General features: G+C 33.8%; 1 protein-coding gene across 3 annotated transcripts in view; it reads left to right on the plus strand.

Moving 5' to 3' along the window:
* Nucleotides 1-12,065, plus strand: part of HYCC1 (hyccin PI4KA lipid kinase complex subunit 1) — a 98,825-nt gene extending 86,760 nt beyond the window's left edge. For 2 of the 3 annotated variants that reach the window (XM_059396728.1, XM_059396727.1), the window contains one exon: nucleotides 7,301-12,065. In XM_059396728.1, the coding sequence (XP_059252711.1) occupies nucleotides 7,301-7,875 (575 nt within the window). In that variant the 3' untranslated portion in view covers nucleotides 7,876-12,065. Of the gene's footprint in view, nucleotides 1-6,228; nucleotides 6,525-7,300 lie in introns of all 3 variants that reach the window. The other variant, XM_059396729.1, reaches the window with a different exon arrangement.
* The last annotated feature ends 1,268 nt before the right edge of the window (nucleotides 12,066-13,333 follow it).

Here is a 13,333-nt window from a genome sequence, read left to right on the forward strand (position 1 = left end):
TGTCATTGGCTGCCCATTGCAATCAGAGCAAAAGCCAAGCGCCATACTTTGGCATAGGTGGCCCTAATGATATGATATCTTGCCTATCACTTTTACCCCCTTGAAGACCTCTCTCACCTTTCCTTCTAACTTTCAACATACTGAGCTGTTTCCATTTTAGAAGCTTTGTCCTAGCAACTTGAGATAATTAAGCTGAGGTTTGAATGATGAGAAAGTGGCAGTGTCTTCCACATCATTGTGTCTTCTTCCACATCATTGTGTAGCCAGTACTTTATCACCATTTAGATCGCAGCTGAAATGTCCCTTCCTCAAAGAGGTCTCCCCAGACTACCCATCTAAAGTAGACTTTTCCCTTACCATGCTTCTTACTCTTTCCCATTATACTTATTTACTTCATTGCATTTTGCACTGTCTGAAATTTTGTTGTTTCTTTAATTTCCATACTGCTGTGTAAGCTCCATGAGGGCAGGTTCTATGTCTGTCTGGTTGGCAGTTGTATCCCCAAGCACCTAAAACACTACCTGGCATATAATAGGTGCTCAATAAATAGGAGTTAAATGCATGAGTGAGGGAATGAATGATAAAGAAATTTATAATATAGACTGAGCAATTCATTCCTTCTTTTTTTTGAAAAACAATGTAACAAACATGATAGTAAACTGGGTAGAGGGGTATTCACTTATAATCCCAGTACTTAAAGAATTATCATTTTATAGATTTTTCCTATTTGTGTATCTATTTTTCATACATGTACTGTACTTGAAATTTTTGATGTGTGTTTTTTTTTTTTTGGTTAATGTTGTCAAACATTTTCCTAAATTCTCCCAGTAAGTCCAGTTGTTTTAAAGGCTATCTAGTACCACATTGAGTTGATATTCCATTGTTTAACCATTTCCTTAATATGCCAAATAATTTGTTTCTAACTTTTTGCTATTATAGATAATACTGCAATGAATAGCTTAATGAATATAGATAGCATTTTTCTTCCACTGAATAGGATAAACTATAAACATAAACTGGCTGGATTAAAAGGTATGAAGTTGTTCAGATATATTATGACATTTTAAATATTTATACCTTATAAATTGTAAAGGAATGTGTATCACTTTCTTTTAGAGTTTACTCAAATACTTCTCATAATGTCAGAATTGTATGATGCACACATTTAAGGATTAGATTAATTTTTTAAAGCTTTGGCTTATTTTATTAATTTCATAAAGGAATTTTTAAGTACCTTGTATCATAATTTATTCCTTTAGATTTACCAAGGAGTCTGAGCTCAGAGCTATGTAAATTCTATGAATAAATAAATTATTCCTATATTAAGTTTCACTTTTAGTAAATAAGGTAGCCATAAAAAGAAAAAAAAACTATAGCTAGAATAAGGAATTTCATGAGTGATGTAATAGAACAGATAATTGGGATTATAAAATTACATATGAGGGAAATCATAACTTTTCATGGTGAGTTTTAATGATATTTGCAATTTTTTTTACCTTTTTTGTTTTCTCAAAGCCAGAAGAAATTTTATAGGGAGAAATGATTTGAGTGCCTTTGAGAACCAATTTGGAAATGTCTATTAAAAAAGTATTCTTTAACTCTCCTAATTTCTCTGTGTGGAGAGAAGGTTACCTGTTTATAGAGGTCACACAAATAAAATACTCTCTGAGACGTTTCTCTTTGGACCTTTTTTGAACTTTTCGAATTGTTTGAAGTCAAATGTAAGTATTGTTTTTTATAGGTATAGAACAACCATGACATCTCTTGCATATATTTAAGTTCAAGGGTTTTGAACAGGTTCTATTTTCTATTTATATCCCCTTATAGTATCTCCTCTATAATTTTCTTTTTTTTAAAAAAAAGATTTTATTTGTTTATTTGACAGAGAGAGAGATCACAAGGAGGCAGAGAGACAGGCAGAAAGAGACGGGGGAAGCGGGCTCCCTGCTCAGCAAAGAGCCCGATAAGGGGGCTCAATCCCAGGACCTTGAGATCATGAGCTGAACACGGGGGCTTAACCCACTGAGCCACCCAGGTGCCCCTCCTCTATAGTTTTCTTAAAGAAAGATTAACTTTTTCTCTTTAGCTGTGTTATCCAGAGGATAGCAAAATAAAAGAACTGTAGATTTAAACATACATATGGCATTATTAAGCATTATATATATATGGCATTATTAAGCATTTTATGAAATCTGCATGTAGAGATGGGTATTTCACTTTTCCAAAACAAAGAGACTTTATTTTCTCTGCCATCTAAAAATTATTATTAGCATAAGCTCGATATTATTTTTTCCTTTTTACCTTGTCAGGTAACACATTCCCAGATTACCTTTCTCATGTCTTCTCCATGTTTTCTTTTTCTTTTTTTTTTTTTTTAAAGATTTTATTTATTTATTTGTCAGAGAGAGCGAGCGAGAGCAAGCACAGGCAGACAGAGTGGAAGGCAGAGTCAGAGGGAGAAGCAGGCTCCCTGCGGAGCAAGGAGCCCGATGTGGGACTCGATCCCAGGACGCTGGGATCATGACCTGAGCCGAAGGCAGCTGCTTAACCAACTGAGCCACCCAGGCGTCCCTTCTCCATGTTTTCTCACTTTCATTTATTTTAATAATTTTACCATGTAACAGGAAATTCATTTACTTTATCAGACAAATATTTGTTGGGCACCTACTCTATGCAAACAACTTTTTCAGATATTAGGTATGTAAAAATGGCCAAAAAATCCATGCTCTTGTGGAACTTACACATCCAGTGGATAAGATAGAGAAATAATTATAGTTTAGAGAGTGATAAGTGCTAAGAAGAGACAAGGTAGAGAAGGGAATTTATGAAATATATTTTTTAAAGATTTTATTTATTTATTTGACAGAGATCACAAGTAGGCAGAGAGGCAGGCATAGAGAGAGAGAAGGAAGCAGGCTCCCCAGAGAGCAGAGAGCCTGATGTGGGGCTCCATACCAGGATCCTGAGACCATGACCTGAGCTGAAGGCAGAGGCTTAACCCACTGAGCCACCCAGGCGCCCCAGGAATTTATGAAATACTGAGGATATGGACACTTGTTGGGGGGTGATCAGAGAAGGTTTCACTGAGAGGGAAATTTTTAAGAAAAAAACTGAAAGAAGTAAGAAGGTGAGCCATGTAGGTAGCTATGTGGGGAAGAGCATTCTAGTCCTAGGGAATAGCAAGACCAGTAAGAAGGTGTGTGCAGGAAGATTGGGTCATATATACGGGAAGAAGTTGAAGAAATAATAGAAACCAAGATCATGTAACAAATGTTTGAGTTATATAGTTATCTTTATTCTGTAATTTTCATATTCATTCTTTCTAGCTCTATACAGAATCATGTTTTCTTTTTATAAATTTACCTTAATAGCTTAAAAACTTGCCATTTTTACCATTTTCAAGTGGTAACATACACAAATTACTCAAAAATTTGTGCTTGTGAAAAGAAACACAATCTCATTTTTCTACTTGCCATTTATTTTAATAATTTTTTAAAAATTTAATATCATTGTTTTGGGGGCTGCAGATGTTGACTAGTATCCCAGTACATGTGACTGGCAAATCCCATTGCCTAGTGCTACTTTATATAATATTCTTCTTGTCATTTTCTTAAAAAATGTTCATCATTGCAACACTATTTTAAATTAATAATTTTCAATGGTGTCTTTTAAAAGCTAAACCTAATTAAAAAAAAAAATAAAAAATACTAACCTTGAGAGTTATTGACCTGTTTAAGTTTTCTTGGAGACCTTTATCTGCTCTTGCTCTCTATTCAGCCAAAATAAATTATTTGTTTTCTATGAAAAGACCAGGCATCTAAGCAAATAAGTTAAACCTAATGGAAGGAAGTCAGATTTAACTCAAAGGACTTTAATGAATTGAAGAGTTTGACTTTGTAATGTTAAGTTAGAATTTTAATAAGATTTAATAAGAATTTGTAAGGTTAAGTTAGAATTTAATAAGTTAGAATGGACATTTGAAGTCTAAAGAATTTGCTGTTTAGTTCACCCACTGAATAGTTGTAACTCTTTCTGAACTTCAGTTTCCTTGTCTGTAAATGGGAGTCAAATTGCTTACTTCAGAGAATGTAATTTAAGAATATATATGAATGCTTAAAAAAAACTGTTTAGTACCATTCAGTGTAAGTAGTGTTGCTTTTTATTTTATTAGGCCATCTATGCTTACCTTTTATGTTCTTTGGCTTTGCTATGTGTGGATAATTTCCACAGCTTATAATTTTTTTTGGACTGGATGGTCCCTTTTAATAGATCTTTTTTGAAACTGCTTCTATAGGTAAATGGACAAGGCTTGCTTGTCACCCAGCAATGTGGTGGTGATTTTACTCTCAGTTCCAGCAGCCTCTGGCATTTATCTCAGTTAGATATTTACTTGCCCTCACTCTGAAGACATCTGTTAGCAAGGGGAAGTCTGCTTTGTTAGAACTTTTTAATCACATTAAACCTCTATTAGAGGTGATACCACCGAATCAACATCCTTTGGCCTATTTAGGAAGTAAACATTTCACTTAAAGAAACTTCTGTCAAAAGTTTATGAAGCATGAGAGACTATGGACTCTGAAAAACAATCCGAGGGGTTTTAAGTGGTGGGAAGGTGGGAAGTTGGGGGAGCCAGGTGGTGGGCATTAGAGGGGGCACGGATTGCATGGAGCACTGGGTGTGGTACAAAAACAATGAATACGGTTATGCTGAAAATAAATAAAAAATAAATTTAAAAAATTACAGTTAAGTAACAACAACAACAAGTTTATGAAGCACTAAGTAAATGGGAAATTACTGTACCAGCACATTGACCCACCAACCCAGGGCAATGTGAAGCTTTCAGGGCCCCCTGAAGTGCATATTGCTGCTAGGTATGGAGTACCCAGGGCATTCATAATAACTTTTGCTTTAAGTTTTCAAAAGTTGAAAGAATTTGAATAGAGCAGTGGTTCCCAAACTTTGCTGCACATTAGTCACTGGGAGCTTTTAAAAATCCTGATGTCTAGGTCATACCTCATACTAATTAAATCATAATGTCTAGGGTGAGAGCCAGGTATCAATAGTTCTTCAAGGTTCCCAGGTGATACCAATGTGTAGCAAAGCTTTAGGAATATGTGGCTCTGGCCTTTATTCTTTTGCTACCTATTACTGTTTCACATGCTTAGCATAATGAGTGAGAGCTTGAAAATCCTATCATGAGAAACACTTGAAAGTAGTAGGTAATGTCTGTCAAGCAGATTTGTGTTCTACATTTTTTGAGACGTATACTGTTTTACATAGTCTTATGTTGTTTTGAACTTTAATTTTCATTGCTGACCCATAGTAGATGTATTTATGCTATTTTTCCCATTTATTACAGCTATTTCCTTGACAACTTTAAATAAAACCATGCTTTGTGGCTTAAGATACAGAATAAAATATCTACAAGTATTAACTAGTTAGGAGTTTCATTCCTTTGTTTTGATTATAATAGCTGCTTTCAGAATAAAAGACCAACAGCCAAATTGTTTTCCAAGTCCATTTTTATTTTTCTCCAGTTTAGTAATAAACTGTTATAAGCTGGCCTAAATTTATGGTATGATTATGAATCTGAAGGAATAGATTATTTAGTTGTGTCACAGCTGCATTAATATTTCCTAATATACACAATGATTGGTGTGTGAGATAGAAACTGTACTTGCAGCATTACTAACTGTGATATTATGAGTGAATAATCATTTCCCCAAGATGGCACTTGATTAAGCCAGCCTCAGTATAATCTAATAAAAAAATCAAATTATAAGTGTGCAAGGAGAGTTCCTAAGTGTCTTGATTCCTACTGTTGACAGGATTTAGAGTTTTGGCTGTACATCCTGGAACATTTGCCCAAGGTTTGACCTAAGTTCAAATGGCCACAGTGTTATCTTAAAAACAATAGAAATTCTATTATGATTTGCAAAAAAATTTCTGTTTCATGGTCCATGTCAAATATGTGTGTGAAAAAATGCAGAACATGAATTGATGCTGTGAGTTTTTTCATTGTCATTTAAAATTAAAGAATATCACCCTACCATCTCCAATGTTGTCAGAGCAATGTAAATTATGGAAATTTCTACAGTGCAGATATTTGGCTTAATTCATAACATTCAGTCATCCAGTTTTTGTTTTGGATCTTTTGTTTTTCTTGTTTTGCATTTTTATTTTGTTTTGTTTTCAGCCATCATTTTGTCTTATCATCTTCAATTCTAGAGCAACCTGACAACAGTAATGATACTACTGAATTGGGCATCCTTGTCATTCCTGAGATTAGTGTCACAAATGTGGCCGGAGAGAGAACCGGGAATGGGGAAAAAGGCAGAACACTAGGAGAGATTGATGCTCAGCATATACAGGGTGTGCAGGAAACAGCCACAGATCCTAGAACTGAGAGCAAAGGCTTGCCAGAGATCAGGAGGCAAAAATCTGTAAGAAAAATGATGGAGGATGGAATAAACTCACCTGGCAGAGTGCAGTTTTAGCAGAGCACTTTCTAGCTGCCCTCTAAGGTATCTCATGGCAAAGGGCCACTGCTGCATGTCTTAAGCCACAGTTGCACAGTCACAAAAAATTTGCATGTCATCTAATAATCAGAATGCATGAATTATGCACCACAATTTCTCAATGATCTAATGCTCTTTGGAATGGTCATACCTGTATTTTCTCTGAGTAAATTGTTATGAAAACTAAGGCAGAAAATTACTTCCAAAATAATTTTCTGCTTATGTTTTGAGATCTGAAATTATTTTTTTATCTTTGCATTTTTGCCATCCTTGATTTGAAGGATAATGTATATAGAATTTTAACAAGTTTGAGCTCATGATATATATGTTCAGTTTTTTTAATCTAAGTAAAATAATCTAGAATGTAATATGCAACCTTTAAAAAATATTTAAAATATCTTTATACCATTTTTTTTTTAAGTTACTCAGTAAGAGCTTTGCTACTGGGGGAGAGTTTACCCCTGGTTTTTCTGTGTGGTATTTTTCCTAATTATTTCTGATCTTTTGCATGAATAGTAAGAGAACTCTTTCTAAAAACACGGGTTGGGGGGGTGGTTTATGGCATGCTTTTTGTTTAATATACTCTAAATTACTCTTAGTTACAATGAACTATTTTTTCTATTTTATAGAATGTTTTGATTTATCCATTAATTTTGGTCTATAATCTGTTGCTTTATGTAATTATGCTAAAGTTTAAAATATCATTGATTTGGTATTAATCATGAAACAAGAATTATTTAAAATACTTAATATTAATTAATCTTTGTTATTTCTTTGTTTAGGAAATGCAGAATTAACAGGTCAAGAAGAACTGATGGAGATATCTGAAGTTGACGAGGGATTTTATTCCAGGGCTGCGTCTAGTACCAGCCAGTCGGGTTTATCAAACAGTAGTAACAATTCTAGTAACAAGACAAGTGTAGGAAAGACTCAGAGACGGTCAGCAGGAAGCAAAACTGGAGGAAAAGAAAAAGAAACTCCAGGAGAGTCTTGCAAAGATCACTTTGCCCGAAAACAAACTCAAAGAGCCCAGAGTGAGAATCTTGAGCTTCTCTCTCTGAAGAGACTGACATTAACTACCAGCCAATCCCTGCCTAAACCTTGTAGCCATGGTTTGGCTAAGACTGCCGCAACTGTGTTTAGTAAATCCTTTGAACAAGTCAGTGGTGTCACAGTCCCACATAACCCATCATCTGCTGTTGGCTGTGGGCCTGGGACAGATGCCAATAGGTTTTCTGCGTGTAGTCTCCAAGAAGAAAAGCTTATTTATGTTTCTGAAAGGACTGAACTTCCAATGAAGCATCAATCAGGTCAGCAGAGACCTCCTAGTATTAGCATTACTCTGTCCACAGATTAATTAGTAATCGTTTTCTCACGTAACCAACAAATCTAGAGGGACAACTTTGCTTCTTTATGAAAGTGCCCAGGGTCTGTCATCCCTTTTCCAGACAGGAGCCCTGATGGCTTAAATTCTGAAGGCTACCTTGACTTTATGAAGGGAATGATATGTAGGTTGCAACAAGTTGAAATATGGTTTTGTTATTTCTTGGGTGTATTTTCGCCCTTGATTTGAGTCTTTTTTTCTTTCTTATTTGTTTCTGTTGCTCTAATATTGTCAGTTTAATACATTTTGGCAGATTGTCTGATCAGAGTGATTACATCTCATGAGAGGTTGTGAATTCTTTTTTTAAAATAATTCCTACTTTGGTAGTTGTATGTTTGACCTTCAGAGTCAAAGGGAATCTCCATGTATGGGAACTGTTTCTGAAAGGAGGCAGAGGTGCAGCTCCTGGAAGTCTCCAGCTGACATGCAGCGTGGCAGTCTGAAAAAAAGGCATGGGAGAAAACAAAAATGATGTGTATGAAAAGTGCCTGATAAAAATATTTGTAATCAGATTATCCTTGAGATTACAAGAATCCTTGATATAAAGCACTGGAAAAATGCCTACTAACTCGGTACCTAGACTATGCCTGGGTAGAGGGATTTCTGTTGTTATCTTTGGAACATTTTTATATCAAAAATCAATTGCTAGTAGATGTGTTGTCTTGAAGTATTTGATCTGGATTTAGCAGGTGAAAACGGAATAGGCTATGAAGCTCACTTATCCTGCTGCTTGACTTTGGAAACCTAGATAGTTTGGTTTCCTATAATTCAAAGAACACATCATTGAAGACTTCCTGGAAATCAATGTAAATCGTGCAACGCAGCTCTCAAGATACCAGTGTCAACCATATAATACTGAATTATTTGTCAGCAAATGAAGGATATTAGGTAATATTTTTGTCTATAAAATATTGTGAAAGAAAACATATGGTTATTTATGTTTGTGTTCTTAAATTTAAAACTATAAAATGTGAAAAATTTAAACTTTTTTTCTGAACAGGCCTATTTTAAATATTCTTTTTATGATAGAATAATCAATGTAGTAGCCTCCAACTGAAAAATAAAAATGAAAAGGCAGTATGGCAGAAGCTAAACAAACTTGTATGTAGCTATGGAGAACTATGTGACCTCCAGGTAGATGTAAAATTTGATGTTTGCTAATAGTAGTTGTTTTGGCTATGGTTGAGGTTCCCTGTAAATCAAGTATCCTTAACTAATAATTCAGAGGGAGAGAGAGAAAGCAAGGCTGAGGATGAGAGTAAGTTGACTGAGAAGGAAGGCCTGGGGAGCAGTCCCCTCTTTGCGTCTTTCACTGTTAGTACATACATAGTGGTTTCCTTATTTGCAGTCCCTCGCTCTGGTCACACAGAACATACTGGTTTTCCTTTTGTACCTACTTATGCAGAGCTCAAATGTGAGAAATTAATAGTCCTGAGGAGTGTTAAAGCATACACTATGAATGCAGTTTTGACTGTTAACTGCTTTGGCTACCATTTTAAATTTAATTCTTCAAAAAGCATGAACTAGTTTTCATTCATTAACTCTGAATAGAATATGGTTTTTAATATAAGTGAATTTGAGTTTTTTAGTTCCAGTAACAGAAATGGAATTAGATCTATTGTAGTAGGAAAAAAAAGACAACCAATCAGACAGTAAAAGTTGATATTGTATTAATTTAACAGGAATCCTGTGTACAATTTAAAATAGTTTAAAATGTCACTGTGAATTTCCTATCGTCTTTTTATAGTTCTTTAACAAAGAATTTCCCCCTAGGCATGTAGCTACTAATAGTATTAATAGTCTTAAGAACTAGTTTAGAAGATTAGCATTTTAAGCAAGTTAAGGTGCTTAGGAAACTTGTAGAAAAAGTTTGAGGAAACAGCTGGCACAAATGAGAGATCAGATTTTAATCATCAGCTGCTATAATGGATCTTCATTTTGGTATTATTCTAGATTATTGCTACTCCTGTAGTCTGAGGACCAGTACATAGCATCGGCATCACTAGGCATCTTGTTAAAAATGTAGAATTTCGGAGCCAGTTTTGATCTGCTGAATCAAACCTGCATTTGAACAAGATCCTCAAGTGATTTTTGTGCACATTAAAGTCTTACTTTTATTTACCAATACTAATTTACCAAGTTACTTACCTAGTATTTAGAGTTCTCAGTGGTCTCACAACTCTAGATCAAATATGTTAGATACTACATATTATAATCTTCATTGTTTTTAACAGCTGATGAATTTTTTATAGTGTCCATAACACTTATTAATCCTCTAATTCTAAATTTCTAATGATTTTCATTTATTTTTACAATAAAAATATAGCATTTTATATTTTTCTTTTTAACTGTAATTGGAATCAGCGTTATAGATGCCACAATTTTACGTATGAAAGGGGTACCATCCTTTTATACAATGCAGAACAAATCTGCATGCATATATTATTTTAAAAACTCTGAAGGCTTACTCAGTGCAGTGGATCTGAATTTATGCTTCAAATTATTTGCACCAGTTGATTTTCCAGGGTATGAAGTTATGTTAATAGTAAAATTATTTATAGTACTTTTGATACTATTTCAAATAAGGATTATACATTTGAAAATTTTTATAAAAATTATAAATATTAGATAATATTAACTTTGGTAACAATTACAGTGATCCCTATTGCTCTCTTCCTACTCATCTTTTCAGATTGAGTTGGAGTCACATTTGTAGGTTTTCTCATTAAGATCCTGATATAACCATTTGGTCACAGGTCTCCTGCATATCCAGAATAATACCCTTTACCACAAGAAGGATTCTGCCCAAATGGGTCCTTGTACCCAATACGTCAAAGGATCTGAACAGAAATTGTAGTTCCATTCCAAATTTTAAGCCCTTAGAGGTTCTTGAACCTCTTCCAACCTCTCCCTCTTCAAAACCCAACTTACCTGAGATATTCTGATGAAGCTGGGTCCCAGCATTTGCCTTTGGAATGAAGTGCGGGAGAGAACAAAAGTAGACTTTCCAAGAGGACCCAGGGTAAGTGAGCACCATGGAATCCCTTGTACACTACCATGGAACTTTTTAAGGCAGCTCTGTAGTCTTGAAGGTTAGAAATCCTGAGTCCTTAAATGATGACACAGTTTTTTTTGAATAAGCAATGTTTCATTGCCCTTTTCAATTATGACGCAATTGCTTAGCAAACGTTACTCACATAAAAACAAAAAGTTGAATTAAAGGGAAATATATTTTTTTAAACCAAAATAGATAAAAATGATTTCAGTTCTAAGGGATTTTTTTCCTGTTTTGGAAGAATATAATTAAAATATTAAAACCTTTACATTCAAATTATAGAGAAAAAGTGTACTCTGAGACATAATTTTAATAAATATTTAAAATAAGGCTGTTTAACATTTGAATCTATAGGCACAATAAATTTATACTTTATTAAAGGGAAGCACACATCAAGGAATCTTTATGATAAATAATGTGAATGAAAAAATGTTTTTTAAAAAGCCATTAAAGAGAAGAATAATTTCATGGGTACATAAATTAAGCATTTTAGATAGAAATTAATGTATAATAGTGTATTCCCAATCTTTGGATGAAAAATAAAACTATTTCTTTAATTAGCATGTATTTATACTTTTAGATTAGTTGCTTAGTAAAATTATACTCAATACTTTGATTGTTCACATTTGTTTAATTTTGTTAAATTCTTTATCAGAACGTAAATACATTGTCTTCTGTACTTTGTGTGTACCTAAAGAGACTAGCAGTGAACATTTTGGAAGATGTTTTTGTGTTTTTTAATAGTAAAGTTCTAGAGTACCAGTGTCTTGATATAAAGTTTCTGTTAGTAAACTCAAGATCTTATTTTGCATACCTTTGCTTCCTCTTATGTGGAGTTTTTGTATACCTCTTATCTTTTAATCATGTAGTGATACTAATCTTTTCATAGTAAATATACTTGTTACTAATTGTATTCCTAGAGTTTACATTCCTAAGAATAAATTATGACTTTGCATATTTTTATGTGCTCTCTACCTTTTTAAGGCTATGGAAATAAACTGGAGTTTAGTTTTTTGAAGTTTTGTATATTGTGTAAATGTTGTCCATATGCAATACTTTATACAACAGTGTTGCCTCTTGTTTTATTGAAATAAAAACTGAAAAAATATTTTTTCCAGATCATTTTACTCATTAAAAACATCATCATAAATTTTTGCAAAAGTCATGATGTGGAGGAAGAAAGTAAAAGAGGAAAACTTAGGTGAGTTGAGCCATTGAGAACTTTTGGGAGTAAGCCATAGGACAATAACATCTCGTTTTTGGCTTTGTTTTACCTGGCCCAGGGATAGGAAGTGATAAGTCCACTGATGTCCATTCAAAAGAAAATGAGCTCCATGGTTCATAAGCTATTGATGCATTATTTATCATACCAGAAGCACAGGCAAATTTAGGTAACAATGCTTTGCCCTTTTATCTTTAATATGAGTCATGAGTCTTGATCTTTTGAGTGCAGAGATTCTATGCCCCTAGTTCTTAGCATAGTACTTTTTGCACAGTAGGTATTGAGACATTTAAGGAATGAGTGAATTAGGCTGATGTTAGTTTTGGGAAAAATCAAGAATAGAGGGTCTCCAAAATATTATATTACAGTAAAATTTTAGAATTTCATTTATTGGCTCTAGGAAATCTCTGTGGTACTACTTGAATTGCTTTACTGTGTCTGCTTAGAAACAAGACCCTCTTAGAAACTTGAAAAGAAATTCCTGTTATGTAGTTGATTGTATATTTGGATAATTCCATTTTATCTTAGGAGCTAAGTAATTTGGGAAATGTTTCCGGAACTACTATTAGAAGAGTATTCATAAAGAACCACAGCAGTGGTTTTGTGAGCAGTATATTAGCCTTATGAAATACACACTCTTGTAGTGACTTTAGTAATCCCAATAAATAGTTAACTCACCTCCTAGAATCTGACTATGCTAATACCAACATAATTATTTTTGTAATTATTAAGAAAGGCTTTAAAAACAATTCTAGTCATTTGCTAATTTTCCGTGCATTATTATGGTGGTGGTGGTGGTTATACATAGCTATATATGTAACGAAAATTATAGTCTCTATTAATTTTCAAAACAATTCTATAAAATGAGTAGAATCTCCATTTTACAAAAGAGGAAACTGAAGTTCTGAGGGCAGACAACTTGCCCAAGATCATGTAGCTGCTGGGTGCAAAGCCAGGGCTTGAACACAGGAATTATGGCTCTCACTTTCCTTTTTTATTACTTGGTGAAAGGAGGTACTAAGTAGATACTACATAGTGGACATATATATGAAATTCAACCATCCCATCTGTCTCATAGGTGATAGAGTTAAGTTTTAATGCAAAAATAAAAGTTTTCCAAAAATAAATTATAATATGTTTTGTAGAACTTTAGA

This window comes from Mustela nigripes, chromosome 4 (genome assembly GCF_022355385.1).
Source record: "Mustela nigripes isolate SB6536 chromosome 4, MUSNIG.SB6536, whole genome shotgun sequence".
NCBI classification, from domain to species: Eukaryota; Metazoa; Chordata; class Mammalia; order Carnivora; family Mustelidae; genus Mustela; species Mustela nigripes.